General features: G+C 51.7%; 2 protein-coding genes across 9 annotated transcripts; one reads left to right on the forward strand and one right to left on the reverse strand.

Annotated features, from left to right (window-relative positions):
• Window positions 1-924: 924 nt before the first annotated feature.
• On the forward strand, window positions 925-23,653 carry CD300E (CD300e molecule). 8 transcript variants are annotated; one of them, XM_040640290.1, is made up of 6 exons: window positions 1,065-1,561; window positions 1,663-1,824; window positions 2,894-3,105; window positions 5,489-5,836; window positions 8,170-8,281; window positions 9,084-12,715. In XM_040640290.1, the coding sequence occupies exons 3-6, from the start codon at window positions 3,066-3,068 to the stop codon at window positions 9,265-9,267; spliced, it is 684 nt and encodes a 227-aa protein (XP_040496224.1). In that variant the 5' UTR covers window positions 1,065-1,561; window positions 1,663-1,824; window positions 2,894-3,065; the 3' UTR covers window positions 9,268-12,715. The 8 variants fall into 8 exon arrangements, with proteins under 8 accessions (XP_040496223.1, XP_040496224.1, XP_040496222.1 ...); XM_040640288.1 differs by having other exon boundaries at window positions 2,897-3,105; XM_040640289.1 differs by lacking the exon at window positions 1,065-1,561 and adding an exon at window positions 925-1,025 and having other exon boundaries at window positions 1,663-3,105.
• Window positions 13,295-20,721, reverse strand: LOC121104961 (CMRF35-like molecule 9). Its single transcript, XM_040640287.1, has 4 exons — window positions 20,350-20,721; window positions 18,646-18,975; window positions 16,104-16,950; window positions 13,295-13,670 (listed from the first exon to the last, which is right to left on the reverse strand). The coding sequence occupies exons 1-4, from the start codon at window positions 20,387-20,389 to the stop codon at window positions 13,568-13,570; spliced, it is 1,320 nt and encodes a 439-aa protein (XP_040496221.1). The 5' UTR covers window positions 20,390-20,721; the 3' UTR covers window positions 13,295-13,567.
• Window positions 23,654-24,740: the final 1,087 nt, after the last annotated feature.

The raw sequence follows: 24,740 nt of genomic DNA on the forward strand, positions 1-24,740 counted from the left end.
GGGAGATCACGGGACCTTTGGAGCAGAGTGAAATGATGTTTAGGGGGGGGAAAGAGGAGCTTGTTGTTATAAGAGAAAAGGAATGGGCTCTATTCATCCCTCCCTAAGCTCCATTATTTGACAGAATAGTGGCCCCTCGAAAAAGATGTCCACATTATAACCCCCAGAACCTGTGAATATTTTACCTTTCATAGCAAAAGGAACTTTACAGCTGTGATTAACTTAAAGATCCTGAGATGGAGAGATTATCCTGGATCATCCAGTGGGTCCAATGTTATCATAAGGGTTAATATAAAACAGAAGCTGGAGGGTGAGAGTCAGAGAAGCAGATGTGTTGATGGAGGCCGAGGGTGGACTGGTGTGGGACCACATGCCGGTGGAATGAGGCAAGGAAGTGGATTCTGCCCTGGAGCTTCCAGAGGGAACGAAGCCCTGCTGACACCTTGACTTTGGCCCAATGGAACTAATTTCGGATTTCCAACCTCTGGAACTGTAAGACTGGAGTATGTCCCCACTCCTCTGTGTGATACTAAAAAGGGCGTCCAAGTTGAAGAAGCTTTGAACTGAGCAGGGTGAAAACCTTGGTCACAGCCGGACCAGAAACGATCCTCCAGGAGGACCTGCACTGTGACGGCAGTGGGCAGGCTCTTCCCATAGGGCAGTGTTGGCACTGTGGATCTATGGGGCCAAGAGCCAAGGACAGCCTGGGATCCAGTTGGGTAGACCCTGCCGTGGCTGGGCGGGCCCTCGGCACTTGAGGGGACAAGGTGCCATCAAACTCCCCTTGCGGCTCTGGTTTTGGGTCAGTCTCTTTTTCACCAGGTTCTTTCCCTTTCCCAATAACTTTGCAACTGAAAATGAAGAAGCAGCAGAGGAAGGAAGCTGATAACAAAATATGGACAGGAAGTGACAGTATCGAGGGCTGGAACTCCTAGGCCAGATGTCGGAAGATAAGGATCTGAATGTTCTGGGGCTGGGGAGACAGGACCACTGGTCTGTTTGTAGCTCAGCCCCTCTGCCTCCAGGTGAGTGGGTCTAGGACTTGTCACTTACTGACACTTCCCTGGGTGGGGGGAAGAGGTGGAGAAAAGTTCAGGAGAGGTAACACGCAGGTCCCATGAAACTGCTACCACCTACCCAGTTGGGCGGGAGGATGTGGACACCACGACTGTTCACTGCCAGGCACAGAGGCGGGGGATGTTTTGTCAGCCCACTGGTGTGTGTGTGTGTGTGTGTGTGTGTGTGTGTGTGTGTGTGTGTGTGATATCAGTTGCTCACATTATGCCAGGGTCTGTGCCTAGCACTTGACATCAGCGATCTCATTCATTCCTCACAGTTGTCCTTAGGCCGTGGATGCCACCATCTTAATGAAGGAACTGGGAACAAGAGAGATGCCAGGCAGGGAGAGGTGTACTTTCCAAAGGAGGGGGAGGCCAGGGGATAAGGGGACAACAGCCAAGCTTCCCACAAGGAGCAGAGTGAGGACAAGCCAGAGGCCCGGTGTTTGGGTGTGCAGGGCCTCAGAGGAGCAGACCTGATTCCCAAGAGGCCTGATGAAGCGGTATGACCTGTCATGGGGTCGGGGAGGGTGACTGGGGCAGCAGTAATGGGAGTGGTCAGGAGAATGAGCTAAGCTTCTTTCCCCAAATGTATGTGTTCTAGGTGCTTCTGACAGTTGCTGGTGGGGGTGGGCAGGCCAGAGCCCTATGGGCCTCCTGCTGTCCCCAAGCAGAATGGTTCCGGGCATTGGGTTGACACCGGACAGTGGATCCCATGTCATATAAGCCATGCTGTGGATGGTGCAGCCTGTGGCCTCCAGCAGTGGTAAGACCCTGGGGTGATGGAGATGGGGAAGAGGCTGTGCTTCCTTTGGGAAAGTGATCATCCTACTTCTTACCCACTAAGCTCTTTGTCAGTTTCCACTTCCTCTACTGGCTTTTCCCTCAAATCCCAACAAACTAGACTGGGGTTTGTGGACTTGATTTGATGATGTCTGGTTTCAGGACCTCTCTGTGCCTCTGTCTTCTTACCTATAAAGTGGGGATAATGGTACCTGCCTAACAGCTTTCTTGTGAACTTAAATAATTTAGGCGAAGCCAATACCTGTGTCTTTGAGAAGAATATGTTTCTGATACATAAGTTGAATTTGGAGGTAATATATAGCTGGTTGACAGACAAGATGAGAAGCTAGTCCTGGTCGAAGACTATTCTAAAGATATTTAACATTTATGGAGCAGTTAGTGTGTTCCAGGCACTGTGTCAAGTGCTCTATGTTTGTTCACTCCTTTCTTTCCTATGAGGTAAGAATGGTCACTATTACTCTATTTTATAGATGAAGAAGCTGGGGATGAGAGTGATTTAGCAACATGCCCAAGGGCACATGGTTAGTACATGGTGGAGGTGGGATCTGAATTTGCGTGACTCCAGAATCTATGCCCTTCACCAACACCCTTCTATTGAATTAGATTGATAGCGTCCAAGCAGGTGGAGCTTCCCACAGGAAGTCAGGAGGTTGGGTCCGGAGCCCAGAAGAGAGACTAGGTTAGAGGAAGAGGTATGAGGTCAACCACATGGAGGTAGTGGTTGAGAGAGTTATGGGGAGTCCTCACCCCAGATATTTAAGTGGGGTGTTTAATGACCCAAAAGCATGCAGCCAGAGAGAAGGGACAGCTGGTTAGGTCAAGCAAGCAGCCTCGGACAGGAAGAAGAATGAGAGACAGGGACAAAGTCTCTCCTCTGTTGGCGGTTTCATATTTTGGGGACTGACTTGAAGCTTTGGGGTATGATCCAAACATTATATTGCCATTAAATGAAGGAAAAATCAGTAGATTTCTCTTGTTGTTCTTAGTCCATTCTCTGAAGTATCTCTTGCCACTCTTCCCCTTTTCCTAAGTAGGGCTTCAAATTAGGAAGTGGCTAGGAGATGAAAAAGGAAGTAGGTGAGAGACAGAAACGCAAAGGAAACTTGAGCAAGTAGAAAGTGGCCACCGCAGACTCTGTCGCAAACACCTGGATTCCAGTGGGGACCTGGATTTGCTGGGGGCACCAGCCAGAGAGACAGAACCATGTGGCTGTCCCCAGTTCTGCTCCTTCTCTGCCTCTCAGGTGAGTAGGGCTGGGGCTTTGGCACTTGGTATTGGGGGGGCGGGGAACAGTGGGTAGAAGGTCTGTTCTGGGTTCAAGCCAAAGGAGAAGTCTCAGCAGAAATAGGAAGGACACATCCATTCATCCATCTGTATATCCTCTTATTCACTCAAACATTCATCTACAGAGCCAACATAAGCTTATTGAGCACCAGCTGTGTGCCAGGACCAGCTGTGTGCCGGGAGAGCAATTCTGCACTCAGGGACTCATGGTTGAATGAAGGAGTCAAGTCACTGTGATACAGCGTAGAACTTTCTGTAGAAGAGATTTATCCATGTGCTGTGGAGGTGCACAACAGGGGCCCCAAACACTGCTCTTGACCCAAAGCAAGTTCTCACCGAGGCTTCACTGGACTTTGGACTTGAAGGATGAATGAGTTGGCTGAATGGAAAGTGGGAATTAGCCTATGCAAAAGTGTGGATCTCTAAAGATCATGGAAAGTTCAGGAATTAGCAATGTTCCATTTTGTCAGAGCTTCGTTTAAAGGGGTTGGAAAGGTTTCTTAGAAGGAACTAAAGAAGGGTCTAAAAAGGCATCCTCAGCATCCACCTTAAATCCTTGCTAGAGCAAGGAGTGCTGCCTTCAGGTAACTATAATTGTCCATTGAAGGTTGGAGTTTCAGAGGAGAAAGTCTTTAAAAAAAAGACATTCGACATGCATGAGAATCCATTCTCTGTGGGAAGTAAGTTCAGGGTAAAAATTAGACGGTATTCTTCATGTTTGTAGAATAATTTTTATGTTGGGTGAGACATAGAATCTGCCCAACATAATGATGGACTGTTCCAGAAGAGTGGGTGGAAAATGGAGAGGTTTAAAGAAAGAAGACCAGTTGGGTGACACCGGCCAAAACATCATTTTCTTTTCAGTCTTCTCAGTAACACAGGAGAGTGGACGGGATGGTCTTCAAGGTCCCCCAGGGCCCTCATAACTGAGATCTTAGAAAGACATCTAAAAAGAGATGTATCTCATTACACATGGGAGGTGCTCAAAAGGTCTTAAATGAGGATGATGATGATAAAGGACATTTTCTTTTTTTTTTTTTCCTTCTTTTTTTGGATAATGGACTTTTTCTGAATCCCCATAATTAAGTAAATGGGCACCCAAAGCAGTGGTGGCTGGAGCCGGCTTGCACCCAATCACAAGAGCTGATTATGGGCTTATTTTCCCCACCCTACCTCCAGTGACAGCATGTTGCTAGCCTGAAATTAGTCACAGTGAGAGTATTTACGTCACAGAAACCGGGAAATACTACGACTCATGGCTTCTCCTTGACTCCTCTGCACCCCGCCTTGCTTCCTGCCCGGAGCTGGTTTACCAGCTTATCACTGCTTCCTCACACCTGCTTGCTTAACTCTGATACAATTGCCTAAGGACCTTAGCTTGGATGCAGTTAAACTGGGGATGGAAACTTCTTCCCACCCCTTCACGTGGACTGGCTGATCTCTCCAACCCCACAGGTTCACCTTTCCATCCATTTATAGCTCGAGTTCCTCCTGGGTCCAGATGAAAGCTTTGGAGTCACTTGTAAAGACTGAAATTTTGGTTCTCCCCCCGCCCCATCCTAGCTCCTGGCTTAGCTCCTTTCCCTCTGTTCCAGCATTCTTCTACCTGCCATACCCATCAGGATTACAAACAGCATTTGGAAAAATGTGACCCCTTTACATTTATGGAGGGTTGTATGGTTAGCCTGAGAAAGGAAGGGGCAAAGGGGGTAAAGAAAGATGGTAAAGCCCCAGGGACGGTGACGGGGTTGGGGGTGGTCAGATCGTGCCCCAAGCCTGTGTCAAGGAGGCTGTGAGGGTCTCCTTGGGACCCAGCCCTTCCTAGCCGTGTGTCGCTCTTCCCTCAAGAATAGTCTGGATGAGGGTCAGGGGTTTACTTTTCCTCTCTTGAGAACACCCGGAGAGCGGAGTAAACAAGTCTTGCTCCTACAGAACAAGTTTGAATTGCAGAAAACCTGAATGCAGGGCCCGACTCCAAAGGGAAGTGTTTTTATATGTCACTGAATCTCATGCCTGCGAAGGCTAAGGACAGGGCAGGACAGCTGGCTCCCTCTGCTCCCTCTCCAGCTTTGTTCCGATTCTCCCTGTCCCCAAGGGGCAGGATCCTTGTGTGGTTACTCAGTGTTTCTGGGCTCACAGGGCATAGGTCTCTACCTCGCTTGCTGGCCGTAGTCTCCAGACCCTCTGGCTTAGGTTCTAAGCTCAGATGTCCCTCCAGGCCCCTCTCCCTGAGCCTGGAACCATCCATACCTCCCTGGGAACGTTCCCCTCAGGCTTCAGGCAGACAGCTCTTGTAGGGGGCCATTGAGATGGAGTCCTAGGATGTGGCTTATGTTTTCCAGGCTCTTTGTCCCTGATGGGCCCCAGCTCTGTGACAGGAACCTCGGGTGGCTCTCTGTGTGTGCGGTGTCAGTACGAGGAGCTGTATCAGAGGCATAAAAAGTACTGGTGCCGAGGACAGTATGAAGCAACATGTGAGAAGATTGTGGAGACCAATGGAGAAGAGAAAGAAGAGAGGAGTGGGCGCGTGTCCATCAGAGACCATGCTGACAAACTCACCTTTATAGTGACCATGGAGAACCTCACTGCGGATGATGCTGGACCCTACTGGTGTCGAATTCAGACAACATGGTTCCTGGATGCGTTGTCACGTGACCCTGCAGTCCATGTTAATGTGTCTGTTTCTGCAGGTAAGAAATCTTCTCACTCCGGCAGCGGTGCGTATGGATCTCGTCTCTGGGTCTTGTCTAGTCCTCAGTCCCAGTGGTGTTGGGAAGAGCCTATGATGAGGGCAGGGTGAGAGGCAGCCGACTTTGCAGCCTTGGCATGGGTGGGGGTGTGTAGCTGAGGGTACCCTCACTCTCACAGGGCCAAGGCCTCACTCCATTGCCTGGGAGGCCCCTCCATGCTGGACCAAAACTATTTCTACCACGCCTTTTGGAAACTTGTACCGAAGGAAATAAACTCTTCATACATACATCTTCAGCTTGCTCACAGAATATTCTCCCTACCATACTGTCTTGAATTTGGCCTCACTCCTCTCATTTCAAGAAATCGGCTGCTTGAGTGGAAGCTGCTCTTTTTCCTACCCCATGTGCTATAGGGTGGTGAAGCTATGTTCAAATTCTCCCAGTTGCCCATCACAGCTTCTAACCAATTACTGTCCCACCTGCTTCCTTTGACATTTGTGTCACATGGTCTCATGTATCCTCTACTTCTCCTTGGCATGGCCTTCCATTGACTTCTAGGTTACTCCCTGACATCCCTAATCCCTGTCATCATCTTGGGAGTTTTTAATGAGTAACTTGCCTCAGCTTCTAGGATCTTCTCAACTGCAGTGGCCTGCATTTCCACCCCCAGAATCCCACACCATGGCAACATTGCACAGCTTGCTGTCACCCCAAACTGGTCCGTGTCCAGAAACCTACCCTCAGATGTTGTACTTTCAGACAACCTTCTGTGCATCACCCTCACCCCTGCTGGCCCTATTCTCAATCTCACATATGCCTCCAGTCCTCGGATCCCTCTCTCCATTCTCTCCCCGTTTATTGCCTACCCCTCCCCTGCCCTGATCTCTCTTCCTTCCTAAGCTGGGCCCAACTCTCATGGAGGACTACGTTTTCTTCACTTACCATGCACCATGTCCCTACCCACCTCTCAAAACCCTCATCCCTGGACCCATCTTAAAATTAGGGTGAACAACCATTGGGGGTTTGCCTAGGACTGAGAAGTTTCTTGGGATGTGGGGCTTTTAGTGCTAAAACTGGATAAAATCCCAGGCAAGCCAGGGCAAATTGATCTCCTACCTAAAATCTATCGGCTGCAGTCGTGCTGGGGAAGACACAGACGGCCCGTGTGAATGTCAACACCAGCTCACGGTTTCTAGTATGACTCTCCCATTCTTCTACCTTACCAAGGGCACACGGGATAGCAGACGTGAACTCTCTCAATTTCTTTTCTTCTCTCCCTACAAACTTCTGCGACGCCTAACTCATTCCTCCCCCTTTCCCTTCTAGGTTGACGGGGGTTTCCCTCCACCTGTTCCAGAACAATCATCTTGAGGCTGGCTCCTCAGTGGAGCTCCTTGCCTCCCCATCCCCTTGATCCGAATTCCCTCCTTGCTCATCCGTATCTTCTCCATCAATGATCCACACTCTCTCTTCACCCCAGCCTAGAAACAAAGCTGGGTTCTCTCAGGGCCTAAAAATACCTTGTAATCCCCGTGGCCTCCTCTAGGTGTCACCATGCCTCACGTCTCTCCTTTCTGCCTGCCTGGATGGTCGCTGAGGTCTGAGTCCTCTGTGCTCTTGCTGTATCTGATGGAGTTCAGCCCCAGTGCCCGCTCTCTATTGATTTGAATCCATCTACTTAGATGCCTCTGCTCTGTGTGAGGGCAGGGACGGTGCCACATCCATCAGTGAATCCCCAATGGCAAAGACGTCAAGGGCTGTGGTTGGATGAAACGGAGCCTGTCCTGGGAGCACCGGGAGGGCTAAGCCTCTGGGAGGCTTGCTTTTTTTGGGCAATCATGAGGTTGGGGCAGAGACACAGGTTACACCAATAGCCTGCACACCTGAGATTTAGCTCCTCCCCAGCAGGACGTAAAAGCGGCCTTCCTTTCCGTCTGAAGGGTGCTGTAGCCCCTCCCACAGCCTCTTTGCGGCCTCTGGGCCACAGGTGGGGCCCGTCTTCTCCAGACTTGCCCCTGTTCCTCCTCCCTCTGGGGCTCCACCTCAGCTGGAGAAGCCCCCGAGAGACCCCTGCTCTCACCCTAGGCAGAGTCGGACTTGGGATGGAAAGAAAGATCTGGCACTTATTAGAGGTGGCTGGTATGACCAGTTCTGGAAGCGTCTCCTTTGGTCCCTGAGGGGCTCCCTCCACCCCGGAAGTGGCCTGGGGTTGGCTTCAAAGCATCTCTCAAGTCCCTTCTGCAAGTGGGCGACCGTGCGTAACATCAGGTCCAAATGGGCACTTAGCGCGGGGCTGGGGAGAGAGCAGCGCCTGATGTGTGATTTGTCTCCAGCAACGGGTGAAACCGCAGGGAGGACCACGTGTGGAGCTGCCCCTGCCACCTTTCCGGGACTGCAGAGCAAGAAGAACCTCAGCTCTGAGGAGGTGCTGACCTACTGCTCAGGGTAAGGGCCCACAGCCTAGACACCACAGAAGAGGGGGCTCGGTCCCTTATGGGACCTTGGGGGTGCGGGCTGGCAACACACCATCACCTTCCTACCTCACTGCTGGGTTTTCTTCCGGTTCTGGTCCTGATTTTTACATTCTCCATGGCTGCATGGGGATTATTCCACGTGGAAAGTATCCCTTGTTTTAGGAACGCGCTCCCCCATGGGACAGGAGCAGGGAAACAGGCACAGGCAGCCCCTCCCATGTCCACCCCTTCCCTTCTCCCTCCCCACCTGGTTCTGGACTCCGGCTTCTGGTTCTGTGGCCCTAAGTCGGGCTTACCTCCAAAGGTCTTTGCCGTACCAGAGATCCAGGAGCAGCTTGTGGGGTATGGAGAGAGATGGGCTGGCGCCAGGCTGTTTTCCTTCTCCCAAAGATACCCAGAAAGGGCTGCCATGTTGTCTTCAGGCCCTGCGGGGCCGAGGATAAGGGTCAGGGCTTTAAAGTGAGGGTGGGGGTGGCTTTTAAGAAGTCGGTTGATAAGGAGAAATGTGAGAGGAAGGGGCAGGGTGGAAGCTTTGGAAAGCAGGCACTGCTGGGCTCCTCTTCTCTTTGCCCCATCACCTCTCCTTGACCGGATACCCAGGGGCAGGTCATGATCAAGGAAGAGAGGGGCTGCCTGAGCACATGTCCTTTCCAGGTTTGATCCTGAGTTATGAGGGCTCTAGAGTTGGGGTGCAGGGACAGGTTGGGAGAGAAGGGTCCTGGGCATCCCCCCGAGGAGCCAGTCATTTCCTGTCCCTATGTCCACCCCCACAGGTCCTTGCTCAGCAGTGTCCACTTCTTGCTCCTGGTCTTCCTGAAGCTTCCCTTGTTCTTGACATTGGTGGGTGCTGTCCTCTGGGTGAACAGGCCTCTGAGGGGCTCTGGAGGAAGTAAGCCTGATGAGGTTAATCCACGATGTGGTGCACCGTCCCCAGGAATGCCCTGTCCAGGAATGTAGCCCTTCACACTGGACAAGAGAGACCTTCAGACTCCAGACTCCAGGGCAGGGCAGACAGCAGTGCCTGGCTTCTGGAGGGATCCAGATCTTCTCAGGGGTATTGTTCCCATGTCTCGAGGGAGAATCCTGGGTCTTAGAGGACACTTGCTCTGAGTCCTCAGGTGCAGGAAGGATGAGTGTCCTGGGCTCACACTTGGGGTCCTCCTTTCCCTGCCCCAGATCCCCTAGCTCCTTGCCCTCATGCCTACCTCCCAGGGCAAGAATTCTCTCGAAGTTGCAGGAAAGCCTGGCCCTTTATGCTTCTCCTTGCCACAAAAGCGTCTCAGTTCAGTGTTCCCCAAGGGCAATAACCATCTCCTTCCTACAGCCAGGGGGCTCGCTGAGGACTCGCCCCTCACAGCCTCCGTCCTTGGGCTCACAGGGCTTGGACATCACTTGTGTCCTGAGAGCAGGGAGTGTATGGCCGGGCTCAGCGCATCTCTGCCTGGGCCAGCCATGACTGAGAAACTTTAGGTTGAAGCTCTGGGGCTGATTGGAGCAGTAGTGGGAAGAGGCAGTAGGTGCCCCTAACATCCCTCCTGGAGTTCCCCAAGCGGGAGGGCCTCCTGCGCACAGAGCTGATTGTTGGTCCAGTTCAGTAGAAGTCTGGCTGAAGCCACATGCCAACATCTGGTGCTTTCCACAGGAAAAGCAGACTCAGCTTTCCAAATACAGGCTACAGGACACAGAGGTGAAGAAATACTTCCCCACATGGGGATGGCATGATGCCACAGCCACCATGGGGCACACCAGCCCCAGAAAGGACTCAGTTGGTTTCCAATGCTTGTCCACGGCTCCCTTCCGGAAGCATGTAGGAAACACAATGCAGGGCAGGAGAGGAGCTCATGATGTAGTTTATTCTTTCTCACACTTATTTTGAAGTATTCTAGTTTCTTTACCTTTCCATATAAATTTTAGAGTCAGCTTGTCTTGATCTACCAAAACAATCCTGCTGGGATCTTGATAGGAATTGTCCTAAACTTACAGATCGATATTGGGAAAATGGACATCTTTCCTATGTTGATTCTTCCGGTCCGTAAACGTGGTGCCTCTCACAATTTATTTAAGTATTCCTTGGCTTCGGTCCCCAGACTTTTGTAAATCTTAGTATCTAGACGGGGCACTTGTTCTGCTAGATTTCTAGCCGGGTGTTTCTTCGTCTTGTCGAGCGGCTGTGACTAGTGACGTGTGCTGTGTGTTTCAATTCAGTTTCTACATGCTCGTTGCTAGAATAGAAATAGGACTGTGTGTGTGTAGGTGTGTGTGTGTGTTTATGTGTGTATATGCGTTTGTGTGTGTGCATTGATCTTTCATCCTGTGACTTGTTAAACTCATTTTTTAGTTCTAGCAGTTGGTTTTTGTTTTGTTCTGTTTTGTTTTTTTGGTGGAATCCTTGGGATTTTCTACATAATTATGTCATCTGCACAAAGGGACAATTTTATTTCTTCCTTTCTAATCTGTGTGCTTTAATGGTGTTCTGGAAGCCCTGGGGAGCCACTGGAAGGTCTTAAACACCCTGGTGGCCATGCAGGACCTGCTGTTTTCTGGCATTTTTGCATTTAAAAGAGAAACGCGAAGCGAAATTGTTTATATTTACATGTAGGCAACAAAGCCCATTTAAAAAATATTGTGACCCAAGCAAAACAATATTCCTAAGTTCATGCAATTCATGAACGCAGTCTGTGATCTGTGAGTCAGACAGAGAAATTGCAGAACATTGTCGTGTCTGCCTAGTATTTGCACCTGGGGCCATCTGTGCCCAGCAGGCTTGGGAACTGACCTTTCAAGGACACAGATGGACTTGCAGGGACACCGTGTGGGCCAGCCCCAGGCTGGCTCCGGGGCAGATCCAAGTCTATTCCTGGGCCTTGTAACTGGGGCCGGGGGCCTCAGCCCTTCCGGGCTCCTCGTTCTTTAATGTGATGTGAAGACACTAGATTAATATTCTTCCATGTGGCAGTTCTAACATGGGACTGCAAATTTCTTGACACTCCTTTTACTCAGAGTTGGGGCTCTGTCCCCACCCTTTGAGTCTGGGTGGGCTGTGGCTGCAGCCAGTAGCCCAGAGCAGAGCTCCCCAAACTTTTTTCCGTAATTATCTTCCTAAGGAGTCTCTTTAGACATTTTCTTTTCCTAGAAGTGCACCCCCCCCGTGCTATGAAATCTAAATACCAAAGATACACTGTATATGTCCATGTTCTATTGATCTGTCAATTAATTGATCCATCTACCAATCGGTCATCTATGTTTTGTATACGAAAAGAGTAGCGTTCTTTCACCCTCCAAGAACCAATGCTCATCCCTGTCGGAAGACCCGGATAGAGCCTGGTGACAGTGACCCTGTGTGACTTCCGAGGCCAGGCCAGGAGGAACCCCGCAGCTCCGTCCTCAGGCTCTCGAAACGCTGGCTCTGGGGGTCTCCCGCTCAGAATCCAGCGGCCACATGGAGAGGCTACCTGTAGGGTCTCGGGTCAACAGTCAGGACTGAGCTCCATGTTGGATCACCTTGGCTCATGTTCCAGACATGTGGGCAAAGAAGCTTCCAGATGACAGCCGCACCTGGCCATGTGAGTCACCCCACCACCATTATGTCTTCCCAACTGCGGCCCCAGACATGATGGAGCAGAGACAGGCCATCCCTGAGTCAGCCCGTCGGCATTCCTGACCTCGGAATCTGTGACAGGCCACAAGGAATATCTAAGCATGGATAACTGGACCGTTGGGCCTCTATCGTTCTAGGGTCAGGCAAGACGGTAAAGAGAAGCGTGCTGCTTCTGCCGTGGGCACGGCGGGCTGTGGGGGGGTTGCTGGCTGCTGCCAAGGGCCCCCTGTGACTCAGCCCTGCGGTGGGCTCAGCGGGCCGAGAGCGCCCATGCGGTAACACGCTGGCTGCTGGGCCTTGAGGTCTCGCCCTTTCCTGATGTGCGACCCAGAACCGTGTGGGCTGTAGGTGTCAGCATGGGGCGGAGGTGTTCCCCCCCAGGAGCTACCCGCTGAGGCAGAACGCCCACCACCCCAACACACCCGCTTTGGCGGTGCCCCGACCACATTCAAAGGACAGCTTGAGCCAAAAAGAAACCAGCGCCTTTTCTAAGGCGCTCAGGAGAGGGACAGAGCGCCAGCGAAAGGTGGCTGGTGAATTTGCTTCAGAGAGGAAATGCTCCAGGACACAGAGCAGGTCACACAGGTCTGCTCAGTCTCCGAGACACTACAGACGACGACCTCGCTAAAAAGGAGCTCGGAAAACAGATACGGTTCCCCAAAAATGGTTCCAAAAATATGGAAACGAAAAAGAGCAGAGCCCAGGAAGAATGTAAGTGGAAGAGAAAACAAACAAACAAACCCCAAAGAAGAAAACCTTTACTGAGGAAAAATATGTATACCTTTGAAAATTAAAAATGAAAAAGGCTTGTGTTGTTAGATTTTGGTGTGTGAGGGGGAGGAAGTTGAACATGAAGGGCCCAGCATTCTGGCTTGCCCTTGCTCTGCTGGGGGTGGGGGAGGGTGGGAGGGTTGGCAGGCCAACGGTCAGGTCAAACCCAGGAGTGGGTGAGGGTGGGTCTGAGCTGGCCGGGGGACAGACAGCATCACAGGCATGAAGGGGACAGATCTGAGCCCCTCATTTGTCCCATCTGGATGGAGAAGTCCAGACTGTCCCTGGAGCCCTGCACTGGAAGGACCAGGCGGGCTAAGGGACAAGTGGAGGGACAGAAATGAACTGTTCGTGTGACCACCGGGTGAATCCCCTGTGCTTGGAGACCACTGATGTAGCCACAGGGTCACGTGGATATTGACATTGTTTCAAAGCCCCTCCCCACCAAACACTTATGACTTACACAGGGAAAAAGAGTAACTCCAGGCAGGTGCCAGACACACTCTAATCCCAGCGCTGGGTTTAGAGTCACTTCTGACCCTCTAGGATGGACGGATCTTACTCTCACATATAAAACAATGAAAGAGTGTCCCAGTGAAATAATCTCAAAAGAGCCCAGGAAAGCCATAGATTTAATAGGAAACGTGCGGAGCAAACAGATGGGATGCGGGTCGGGGTGGTCCAACCTTGTCTTCAGTCTTACGTTCAGGCGATTCTTCCTCCAGGAGACAGGGACGCAGCGACAGCTGGAACATCTGGCCCATCAGGGTCTCTGACCACGTGCAACACTCGGAAGGTTTTTGGTTTAATTCTGGTTCTATAGTTACTGGTAGGTCTGGAATTTTAAAACCCATCCTTGGCCAGAGTCCTGAACGCTGTGATAGTCCGTTATCCTCGGCAGAGCCACTCCAGGGTCACAAGGAAAAGAGGCACCAGGAGGATCCACACAGGAGGCTTCTTGGCTGCTACCGTGGAGGCCAGGGCTCCTGACCTGTGCAGAGCAGAGAAGGAGCCAGGGTTCATTCCTGAGGACAGGACGAGGGGAGTCCCTACCTAACAGCGACCAGATCTCTCTTGGAGCTGTAACCACTGCCCATTCCCTGCTCAGAGGTCAGAGGGTGCAGTGGTGTTGATGGCACCTCTCCTGCTCAGGCTGACTCTATCCTCCCCCTGGGTCCCCCGACTCCAGCTCAGCCACACCACAGTGCACACAGGACCCCAGCAGGGACACCTGCACAAAGGTCAAGAGCACGAAGTGAAGGCTGCTAGCAGGCCCTGTGCAGAGAACAGGGTGGCAGGACTGAGCTCCCTCTTCATGGGCAGCCCCAGCCCCTTCCTCCCTGACCTCACTTCTGAGCCCAGAGCTGCAGGAACGGCAAGCCTTGCTCCCTGCCAGGGAAGCCCCTGTGAGGGCACAGCCATGCTGCTCAGGGCTAAACCTTTAGGGGTCTCGCTGCAGCTTAGCCTGGGCTCCAGCCCCTCGGTCCCCTGATTTCACCCTGCTTTTTGGCTGCTCTCCCACAATTCCCTTCCACCTCACCTGCAGGCCAGCGAAGCTCAAGGGTATGCTTTTGCTGTGTTTTCATTCTGCTTGTGTCCTACCTTGTGTCAATTCTGCCCCAATTTCCATCTCTGATCTAATATTACCTCTTTGAAGCAGAGGAAGGTTGCCCCACCCCTGTCCACCTGGCTGTTTACCTTCAGAATTCTCCTGGGAGGGTCTCTCCCAACTCTGACCCCCACGTGGCAATGAGGTGTACCCTCTCGTACACCCTGTATAAGGGACTCGGAGTGTAGATGGATGATGGATCTTGCTCACATATGTCCCCCTGGTGGTCCTTCACAGTATCCAAAATTCTGGACCCCTCAACCTTGACTTCATGCCCTCCTCCACAAGCAACGCCAGGACCCCTGCAGGCCAGCCTTGCTCTGTGCTTCCTCCTGCCTTGAGCATGATGGGTCATGTGGATTTCACAGGTGATTTTCTGGAGAGAGGGGTCATGTGACTTTGCCCTTCCTCAAAATATCCTTTAAACCAATGGGCTCATTTCACCAGTTCTACTCCCTGTGGGGCTGCTGCCTGTCTTTCCACCCCACAGGCTTCTTCCCTTGCCCCTTGATCTCCTAAAAATCCTGCATTTTTCACTCCCCATTCACAGGACAACTGGTCCCCAAATAGTCACCAGCAGCACAGAAACTCATTGTTGACCAAGTGCCTTGCCTTATTCAGAAGCATGACTAAAAAACTGCTTAGCAAGGCCAGGGTCCAAGGAATAGGGTCCTGGAGAAGAGAAAGAAGTAGGACTGGGGCTGAAGGGAGCTGGTGGTGGGTGTTTTTGGGAGGCAGGACACAGGGAGGGCATGTGCCTTCACCCTGACCTCTGATGGGGTGAACCTTGGGCAGTGTGTTGGCCCTTCGATGAAAGAGCTAACTGATTGTTTTTTTGGATGCCTCTGAGGGGGGGCTTCAGGTTGGTGTCCCAGCATCTTTACCATGTTGGGAACGTGAGGAAGCAGGAATCCCAGCTTCCCACTCCTTGCCCCCATTTCCCTAGCATTCGGGCAGGGCTGGGCTGGATCCATGGAACAGGTAACAGCCCATGACCTTCTGTGAGCAGAGTAACACCCCCCCCCCCACAGAGATGTCCTAACCCCTAGACCTGTGAATGTGTTAGGGTACATGGCAAGGGGGAGTTCATGATCCAGATGGAGTTAATACTGCCAGCCAGCTGACCTTGAGATGGGGAGATTATCCTGGGTTATCTGGGTGGACCTTACGTCATCACCAGTGTGTTACAAGTGAAAGGACAGGGGAGAGCCAGTGTCCCAGTAATGTGGTGTGAGGAGGACTCAGCCACCACTGCTGGCTGTGAGGATGGAAGGGGCCATGAGCCAGGGGTTGCAGGGTTTCTAGAAGCTGGAAAAGACAAGGAAGGACTTCTCCCTTAGAGCCTCCAGAAGGAACCAGCCCTGTCGGCACCTTGACTTTAGCTCAGGGAGACTCATTTCAGACCTCTGAACTTCCAACCACAAGATCATGAAATTGTGTTGTCTTATGCCAGTTTGTGGCTGATTCGTTCCAGAGGCCATAGGAAAAGAAATACAGAGCACTTCCCTTCTGGCATACTCGAGGCTGAAACCACTGACACCTCTTTTGGCTTCTTGTGGGTCGGGAGGCAGGTGAGCAGGAGACCAGAACCTTCTGTCCTGCAGCCCAGCTGAAGCCTGTGTTAGGCCCCTCGTGGGGAGTGGGGAGCTCTTGAAGTGCTCAGAGGTATAAAGGAGGGGCCTCAGGGCAGACCTTGCTGATGCTCTCCTGCACAGGAGACCTCAGCGGGCCACAGGGGGTCCCTGACAGAGTGTCCTCAGAGGAGTGGTCACAAGGCAGCAGTGGGAAAGTCTGCTGGGGTCCAGCTTTGCTCACCTGCCGTTGGGGTTGATCAGAGCCACAGGTGGGCTGCTGTTGATGCCCTGGGTAAGTGGAAATGAGGAATCCCAAGTGGTTGGTGTGGGTCTTGCCAACGAGGAATCCCAAGTGTTTGGTGTGGGTCTTGCCAACGAGGAACCCCAAGTGGTTGGTGTGGGTCTTGCCAACGAGGAATCCCACGTGGTTGGTGTGGGTCTTGCTAACGAGGAATCCCCAGTGGTTGGTGTGGGTCTTGCCAACGAGGAATCCCCAGTGGTTGGTGTGGGTCTTGCCAACGAGGAATCCCCAGTGGTTGGTGTGGGTCTTGCCAACGAGGAATCCCAAGTGGTTGGTGTGGGTCTTGCCAACGAGGAATCCCAAGTGGTTGGTGTGGGTCTTGCCAACGAGGAATCCCACGTGGTTGGTGTGGGTCTTGCCAACGAGGAATCCCACGTGGTTGGTGTGGGTCTTGCCAGCGAGGAATCCCAAGTGGTTGGTGTGGGTCTTGCCAACGAGGAATCCCAAGTGGTTGGTGTGGGTCTTGCCGACGAGGAATCCCCAGTGGTTGGTGTGGGTCTTGCCAGCGAGGAATCCCACGTGGTTGGTGTGGGTCTTGCCAACGAGGAATCCCAAGAGGTTGGTGTGGGTTTTGCCAACGAGGAATCCCAAGTGGTTGGTGTGGGTCTTGCCAACGAGGAATCCCCAGTGGTTGGTGTGTGTCTTGCCAACGAGGAATCCCCAGTGGTTGGTGTGGGTCTTGCCAACGAGGAATCCCCAGTGGTTGGTGTGGGTCTTGTCAACGAGGAATCCCAGCTGGCTGGTGTGGGTCTTGCTACAGGCTTGGGAAAATCTGTTGGATCCGGTGCTAAACACACAGAGCAGAGCAGGGCTGTGAGAGTGACACAGGGGCTCCCATGGCCTTCTCCACTCCCCACCCCCAGGCTGAAGGAGCTTCTGTCTCAGCACAGTCGCTCAGGCTCATTGGTCTGCCCTTGCATCTTTCTGGTTTCTCATCCCAAACATGCAGTTACTTCATTTGCAGAGAAACACCAGTTCCCCGTCTGGGAGGCACGTGGGGTGGGGGCTTGGGAGCAACTACGTTCAGCTCAGTCTCAGTGTCCTGTGTGGCACAGCTGAGCACGTCAGAGCCACGTCCCCACCCCTGGAGCTTTCCATCAGCCAGGCCAGCTCTTCTCTGAGTCTCAGCCTTGCCCGGAGCAGACTGTGTGCCACCTGCCCTGACGCGCTATGACCCACGGGCTGGCTGGGCCAGGGTCCCCCGTGTCCTGAAGTCGCCCAGAGCCCACAGCCCTTGCTGTCCCCTCGGGGCCTTCCTGCCTCCCCGGGGCCTTCCTTACTGCACCAGGCCTGCCAGCGAAGCCTTGTCTGGTTGGCGGGTCCACACTCCAGATCTCTGGCCCCAGTTCCTCCTGCACTCTTGCACACATCCACCCACCCTGTTGTCTTTCTCAGTTGATCTCTGGAACATTCTACACCAGCATACCTGTCCACTGCAACATTCGCACAGCAGATTTGCATATGCTGAGTGTGAAGAGCCTTTCTCTGTTTATTTTTTTATTTATTTTTAAAAAAGATTTTATTTATTTATTTGACAGAGAGAGAGAGAGAGACAGCCAGGGAGAGAGGGAACACAAGCAGGGGGAGTGGGAGAGGAAGAAGCAGGCTCCCAGTGGAGGAGTCTGATGCAGGTTCGATCCCAGGACTCCAGGATCACGCCCTGAGCCATGGGCAGATGCTTAATGACTGAGCCACCCAGGCACCCCCTTTCCCTGCTTATTAAATGGGCTAATGAGTAGTAAAGATATTACTTCCCTAGTATTTGTGTGTCTCTGTGTCTGTATGTCTGTATGTTGGAGAGAAGACTGAAGGGTCCAGAGATAGACTGTGGGGCAGGGACTACACCTGACCACCTTTCCAGGCCTGTCTCCAGGGAGGCCCTAGTGTCTCTGGGGCAGCTGCAGTGGAGCCCAGAGTCCCCTCCAAGGCTCAGAGGCAGGGAGAGGGGTTCCCTGCACTCTGGTGGAGTCTGCTTTTCCTTCTCCCAGAAATGGGTTCAGAGTCCCTCCCCTGCTCCTTTGTGCTTATGTTGCCAGAGGAGGGAGGGGAAGAAGGAGGGGGCAGGGAGACGGTCTCTTGTCCTGTGGTTGAGACCATCAGGGTTAAGGCTTTCTAGCTCCTACTCCTCTCCACACACCTGACAAGCCCCACACAGCCTGGGGCTGCACGGGGGTGATGTAACCGGGAATAGAGGAGCTGCCTTCCCTGGACAAGCCTGTCCTGGTCGAGTCTCTGCTTCTCTGCTCCCTCTGGGGAGAGCTGATGGAGACATGCAGAGATGTGAGGCTCACTCTTTCTTCCAGTCTTTCGCTGATTCTTGGTGCCCCCCCAAACATGTTCACACAAACACACACAAGCACACACACGTGTCGTATCAGGCATGTTTGGAGATTCTCCAACCATCGGGAAAGACAGAGGAACAGTCCTGACTCTTCTGCGGGTGGTACCCGGGCCCCCGGGTACAGGAAGGAGTAGTGCCTACCTGGGTGGACAGCCACGTAAAATTTGAACCCGATGTCATTTCCTATTTTCTCTATTCCACACCAGTATGTGTCTGCGTCGTCATACCGGAGATGCTCCAAGGTCATGGTGAACTTGTGTTGGCGGTGATCGTCCTGGATCGACGCCCTGCCCTTCTTCACCAGTTTCTCTGACCCGGTGGTTTTAACAAAGATTCTGCAAGAATCCCAGTCATCACCGCGGCACCACCACTTCTTGTAGGATTCCCATCCTCGGCCATACCTACAGTTTACCGTCAGGTTGCCCCCCTCTGTTCCTCTCACCGTTCTCTCCTGGCAGATGGAGAAGTGGCCTAGAAGACAGAAATCCTCCTTGAGCACAGGGCTTTCCGGGCGCTGCTGGGGTGTCTGGCACTGCCCTGAAGACCAGCCAGCAGCCTCTGCCCTCTGTCGAATCGCCACATCCCGCGTGTCCCTTCATCCCCTGCAGTGTTGCTTTGGCTGTGCCCTCTCTTGGATGTCCCCCCTGGTGGTCCTAATTCCCCAATACAGGATCCTGTGCTCGCTTGCTCCATACTGACCACTGACCCCTCCTTTGACCTCCGCCAACACCTCTCCCCAGCAGCGCAGAGCCCACACGGCAGCCCCAGGTATATTTCTGGATCCCAGACCCGGGGAGGTGCAGGGGCCGCTCCCCACCCACCCCCTGACACCTAAAATGCCTCGCCGTCTGAATCCACACGTGGAACTGAACACACTCTCACACACACTCACTCACCAAAGTCACGGCTTATTTCGTTACCTACACACCTTGCTCTTCTGTGATTCCTTATAGTCGCACAAGCTGTTCCCTCTGCCTGGAACGTTCTCTCTTCTTTGCCTGAAGGAATCAAACCTTTGTATTCATCCTTCAAGGTCTGGCTCAAACAGTGTCTCTTCTATGATATCTCCTGTTTGTAGCCACTCGGTTTCTCCAGGTGACACCAGAGTACTTTGTCCCTGATTCCTTTGCTGCTCTTATGACATCGGAGGATGGTCTGGTCTTTGGTCACCTGGAGCAGAGATTTTGGCAGCCTGATGTGTGGCTTTGAGCAACTCTTCAGAGAGCCTGTCACACACTGCTTTTGCTGCCTGTCTTCCTCCCTCTGCTCTGAGCTCTTCAGAGAGAGGATCCCGGCTCTAGCTACACGTCGAGACCCGTTGTGCAGGTTTGTAAATGATCCAGATGTCTGAACCCCACCTTGACGGGGTGGGTCTCAGCTGGAGCCTGAGCTTCTGGGCTCCTTCCAAGTTCCTCTGGGATTCGTGCATTTATGTGAATATATGTTTGTGCATGTATGTGCTTACCTATCTGTCTATGTATCTAACTCTCACCCATGTATCAATCCGTCCATCCATGCATCCCTCTGATGGTTGATCCAGCCATGCACTCGTGCAGCCCTGCATGCACACATCCATGCAGCCATTGACCCACCATCTGTCTCTCCATCTATCTGCTAGGGTTGACAAACAGTGCTCTAGAAAACGGGCACCATTTACATGATTTATTTTTCTTTTCTTTCTCTATCACTAACTTAGTGCCTATCGGGTAACAAAACTTAAAAAATTTTTAAATTAGTAAGTGTCTGGGTGAATGAAAGGCCCTGCGATTTCCCCTGGGAGAGACCCTGTCTGTGTCCCACTCCAGCCCTGCGGGTGCTCCGTCCTGAAGCCCTCGCCCCACTCACCTTGGACGACCAGAAGGAGCAGAACCGGGAGCAGCCACATGTCTCGCCTGCCTGGGTTGTCTCCCTGGTGCTCAGTTGATGTCTGTTGCCCTCCAGGGACTAGAACTGAGCTCAGAAGCAACCTGCCTTCTATTTCTCCAAATTAATCTTTTGTAGTTTCTCTCATCTACTTCCCTTAATTTTTTTTCTTCAGTTACTTCCTAATTTCCTTAATTAGGAGAACAGCAGTGCCATCTTTTGGGAGCGTATGGCTGATGTGATAAGGTCTCCCCTCTCCTTGCTCTGGCCCCTCCTCTCAGTATCCCCTGGAGTCTGTCCCTGATGACCTTCTCTCCTGGGAGTGTCCCTGCCCCACTCTCTAGCACCACCTCCAGTCTCTGACTTCCTGCCTCTTCCTGCCACCCCCAGCCCCAGCCCAGTTCTGGGCTTCTATTGGCTACTGGCGTCTTTGTAGAGCTGTTTACCATGTTAGCAACTCCGATGTGCTCAAAATGCAATTTCTTGTCATCTTCACGCCTAAAGTCAATCTGTACCGACACCTGGTCCGTGGGCCCAGGGCTCCCTCTCCACCTGCCCCCACCAGACTAGAGTTCTTAAAACAAAGCTCATGGGGTCTTCTTCCTGACACCTGCCACCCTCAGAAGGCCTTGCCAAGATGGAGGGAAGGGAGGTGGAGAGGCCAAGGGCTTTGCCAGCAGGAGGAGAAGAAGATGGGCTGGGCCAGCCCCGGGGAGTGAAGGGAGCAAGAGTTCCTGTCCCCTTCAAGTTCCTTCGAGCTGGACCGAGAAGCAAATTGACATGAGACAGATTGACAGGAAAAAATGAAATTTAATAGCATATGTGTAGGGAATGCACACGGACATGGCAGTTGGCATAATGGGGTACAACTATCATCCTGAATTAAGAGAAGGGGGTAGGGGTTTGAAACTTCAAAGACAAGGAACTCAATTCAAGGAAGATGAAAATGAGCAATTGTTTCGCAGACAAATGTTTGCTCTGCCATGTAGTTGGGTTAGTCAGAGAAAACTTAAATTTAAAGTCCTCTGACGTTTCTCACAATAGAAGTTGTGCTGGTAGCATGTTTCTTCCCACTGAACTGGTTTCATCCAATTATTCCTGACAGTAGGTGGGTGGTGGCAAACTCATTTCAGAAGCGGTGACCCGGGTGTATTCACAACGTGAGGCTAATGGAGTAGGCCATCGGGTATTAAATAAGAGGCGTTAACATGGAATCGAAAGGAAAACGATGGTTAATGACTGGACCAGATGTTAAGCCAGCTCCCGAGTTCCGAGGGCAGCCGGGGGAGCAGACTTGTAGATGTCAACCTGAAGCGGCTTCAGGGAGAGGGGGGGCAGGTTGTGGCAATGAGACAGAACCTCCGGGTCTCTAGATGAAACGTCGCTGGTGATCTGAGAGGCCCACTGAGCAACTGGCACGAAGCTGGTCTGTGTGTGAGCTATTGTGCTGATTTCTCTGAAGTGTACGTCGAGTTCAGGAAAGAGGGCAGTTTTCATTCTTCATGATTCCAAGTCGGGAAGGTGGGAGAACACTCAAAATCTTAGCGTGGAGACTCGTAGTCGGGCGGTGGAAGGCACTAGAAGGACCTAGTCCCGTTTATAATGATTAGTGTTAAAATCTATTATGTACAAAGATGTGCTATTGAAACATGCTTTCTCTCTCTATTCACCCTCATTATTGCCAAAGATAACCACGTCAACACTAATGTGTTTGCAAAATAAGCTGAGTTTCCAAAAAAGCATGGCCTGATGATTTACATAAGAGCAGCGAGAATGGTGGTTGACTCTTTAAGACGTGCTCGGCAGAAGTTTTCATGAGGAATCTCCGAATGAACTTTAACAGCCTCTCGTGGCCGGAAGCCAAGCCAGATCCTTGCCATCAGACATTGCCGGCTCTACACACAGATTTGGGTGATTTCCTCTCCTCTCTAAGTCCCCCCAATATCCTGAGTGTCCTGCACCTGCCAGGATTTGATCTTTATTCACCTGCTAAGACCGCTGGGCGCTCTGTAAGCATGGTAGCCGTCCGGTATTTGCAAGGGGCTTTATTGGCTCCATAAGGCCAACCTGAGTTCCATACAGCTGTCAGGTCACTCCTGAGCCCACGCATGTCTCCCCCAAATTGGACATTCCAGTCCTAAATCTGGTACCCATAACCAGTGTTTCCAAGTGTGTCCAGTCATAAAGAGAACAGATTCTTACCGATGTGAACAAATAAATACATTGCCATGAAATAGAAGAACACTCACTGAGTTTCTGAATTCTGGAGGGTTCAAGTAAGGAGCGAAGAGAAATGTTTCCATTTTTCACAAAGGGTGTATTTTATCAAAGTGCTGTAGGGCAGCTAGCTTAAGAGGGAAAGTTTCCCTAAATCTGCAAAAACAAAGCATTAAAAAAAAGTAGCAAAGTTTCAAACAAAAGTCACAAAGAGTCTAATTAATTATTCTCAAGTTGGTCAGAGTCACACTGTTAATTTTGATCCTGCTTGAATGTAGCCTTGCACGACTTCCAGAAATTGTCAGTTCGTTCAGATTTATGGTCTTAAGATTATCAGAAACTTGTACTCAGAGTTTTCCGCCCATGAATCTCATGGCAAAGGAAGCACATTTGTACATTATTGAGGAATCTGTGCAAGTGTAACCGTCTGTAAATGAGGAAAACGTAGAAATGGCCAAGGTTGGAGGTCTGCTTAGAGTTTCTTCCAGTGCGGCCGACAAGGAAATCTGGTTATTTTTGTGACACACAACATTGTGAGATAATATCACAGCAAGACATCAGATTAGGGGTCTCAGTGAACCCTGGGGTTTCTGCCTCAGACAAAGAATTTATGACGGGGTGGGGGGCAGGATCTCTGGTCTCCCCTCAAACTTTTCCCTCTCACCCTGTCTTTCTCAAGTTTTACTGAGGTGTAATTTGATAAAATAAACCGCACCCACTTAGATTTCACAGTTTGAAACATTTTTCCTCTTGTTTTTAGTACTTCTCAAATTTTACATGTGGTACAATTTTGTGCTGTGTTCAGTTCTGTGTTTAACGCACACATTGTTTCAGGGAACCACCAGCGCACATACAAAAAGCAATGCTATCCCCCCCCTCCCCAGAATAGTCTTTAGCTATGACTTCTGTTTCTTTAATGGCAGGCAGTCCAGCTGGTGAGGTTAGGACCTCAAGTGCTGATGTGGCTTCTGTGGACTGTGGTTCCCACGTGCGCTGCCTCAGCTTTCTGGAGCCTTCCTTGCTGGTGCTCCTCGGATGTGCCGCACGTGCGCCCTCCAGTGGCCAGTCTGCGTCTGGGACGATCTTCCCCAAGCTCTCAAAGTGGGTGCTCTCTCCAGGGACGGATCAGGTGCGCACAGCAGGGGCGGGATCCTGGGAGGTCTCGGGTCCGTTTCTTCAGGGGCTTCCTCTTCTCCATCCCCCAACACCATTCCCAGCTTTCAGAGCCTCCATCTCCTGCCTTCCTGGTCCTTTGGCTGGGAAGCTTGGCAAGCTGATGCTTTTCTCTCCCCAGTCTGTTGTGTACTTTCTGTGACTGGGTTTACTTCCAGGGCCAAGCAGAGGGAGGACAAAGAGAGAGAAGAGGCAGTGGTAGTTCCCCCCCAGGTTCTGGGACCCTAACTCTTCTGGGCAGCAGGGAAGCTCTTCCTTCTGAGTTCGGCTTTTGTCCCCCAGCGGCTGCAGGTGGAATTGCAGCTTCTGGCCTGAGGCTGGAAGGGCCCTGGTGGGAGGTTAAGAAAACACAAACACCAAGAAAACTGCTGGAATGCCTGCCCCCCCACCCTAGGGTTTCTTTTCTCTGCTCATCCTGAGCTCTTAGGGTCCCTGCTGAGTGTGCACTTTCAGGCTGTGAGCCGCAGGGTTCATGATCAGGCAGGAGGACAGAGAAGGAAACATAAGCAGAAAACTCTCAGCGGCATTGTTTCTATGCTTGGTCTGGTTTCCTTCCCCAGTCTCCTGCTAGGGTTCATTTTGCAGAATGCTCGGATAGTTGCTGAAGGAATTCTGTCTGGGTCCTTACCTGGAGTCAGGGAAGAGGTCTGTGGAGCGGGAGGACAATATTTCACTTGATTTGGGAACCCACAGCATAGACGTGCAAGAGCAAAAACAAGAGAGTCAACGGCCAACGAAACAGGAATAGTTAATATGCTACAGACACGCAAAGGACCATAATGCAGCTTTTAAAAAAAGATTTAGTTATTTACTTTAAAGAGAGAGGGAGAGAGAGAGAGCGAGCTGGGCGAGGGGCAGAGGGAAAGGGAGAGAGAATCCTCAAGGAGACTCTGGACTGAGGTCAGAGCCGTACTCCTGCTTCATCCCAGGACCGTGAGATCATGACCTGAGCCTAAATGAAGAGTCGGCTGATTAAGGGACTG

The sequence above is a fragment of the Ursus maritimus genome, unplaced genomic scaffold, assembly GCF_017311325.1.
Source record: "Ursus maritimus isolate PB19 unplaced genomic scaffold, ASM1731132v1 scaffold_24, whole genome shotgun sequence".
In the NCBI taxonomy this organism is placed as follows: Eukaryota; Metazoa; Chordata; class Mammalia; order Carnivora; family Ursidae; genus Ursus; species Ursus maritimus.

What these genes read in the sequence shown, in the direction of transcription:
- LOC121104961 (XM_040640287.1), bottom strand. Translation starts at nt 20,389, where the DNA reads ATGTGGCTGCTCCCGGTTCTGCTCCTTCTGGTCGTCCAAG. An exon ending in GCTCCTTCTGGTCGTCCAAG is followed by an intron (nt 18,976 to 20,349) that starts GTGAGTGGGGCG and finishes TCTGTCTTCTAG; the next exon opens with GCCACTTCTCCATCTGCCAG. An exon ending in TTACGTGGCTGTCCACCCAG is followed by an intron (nt 16,951 to 18,645) that starts GTAGGCACTACT and finishes CTGTGTGTTTAG; the next exon opens with CACCGGATCCAACAGATTTT.
- CD300E (XM_040640289.1), top strand. Translation starts at nt 3,066, where the DNA reads ATGTGGCTGTCCCCAGTTCTGCTCCTTCTCTGCCTCTCAG. An exon ending in GCTCCTTCTCTGCCTCTCAG is followed by an intron (nt 3,106 to 5,488) that starts GTGAGTAGGGCT and finishes TATGTTTTCCAG; the next exon opens with GCTCTTTGTCCCTGATGGGC. An exon ending in GTGCTGACCTACTGCTCAGG is followed by an intron (nt 8,282 to 9,083) that starts GTAAGGGCCCAC and finishes CCACCCCCACAG; the next exon opens with GTCCTTGCTCAGCAGTGTCC.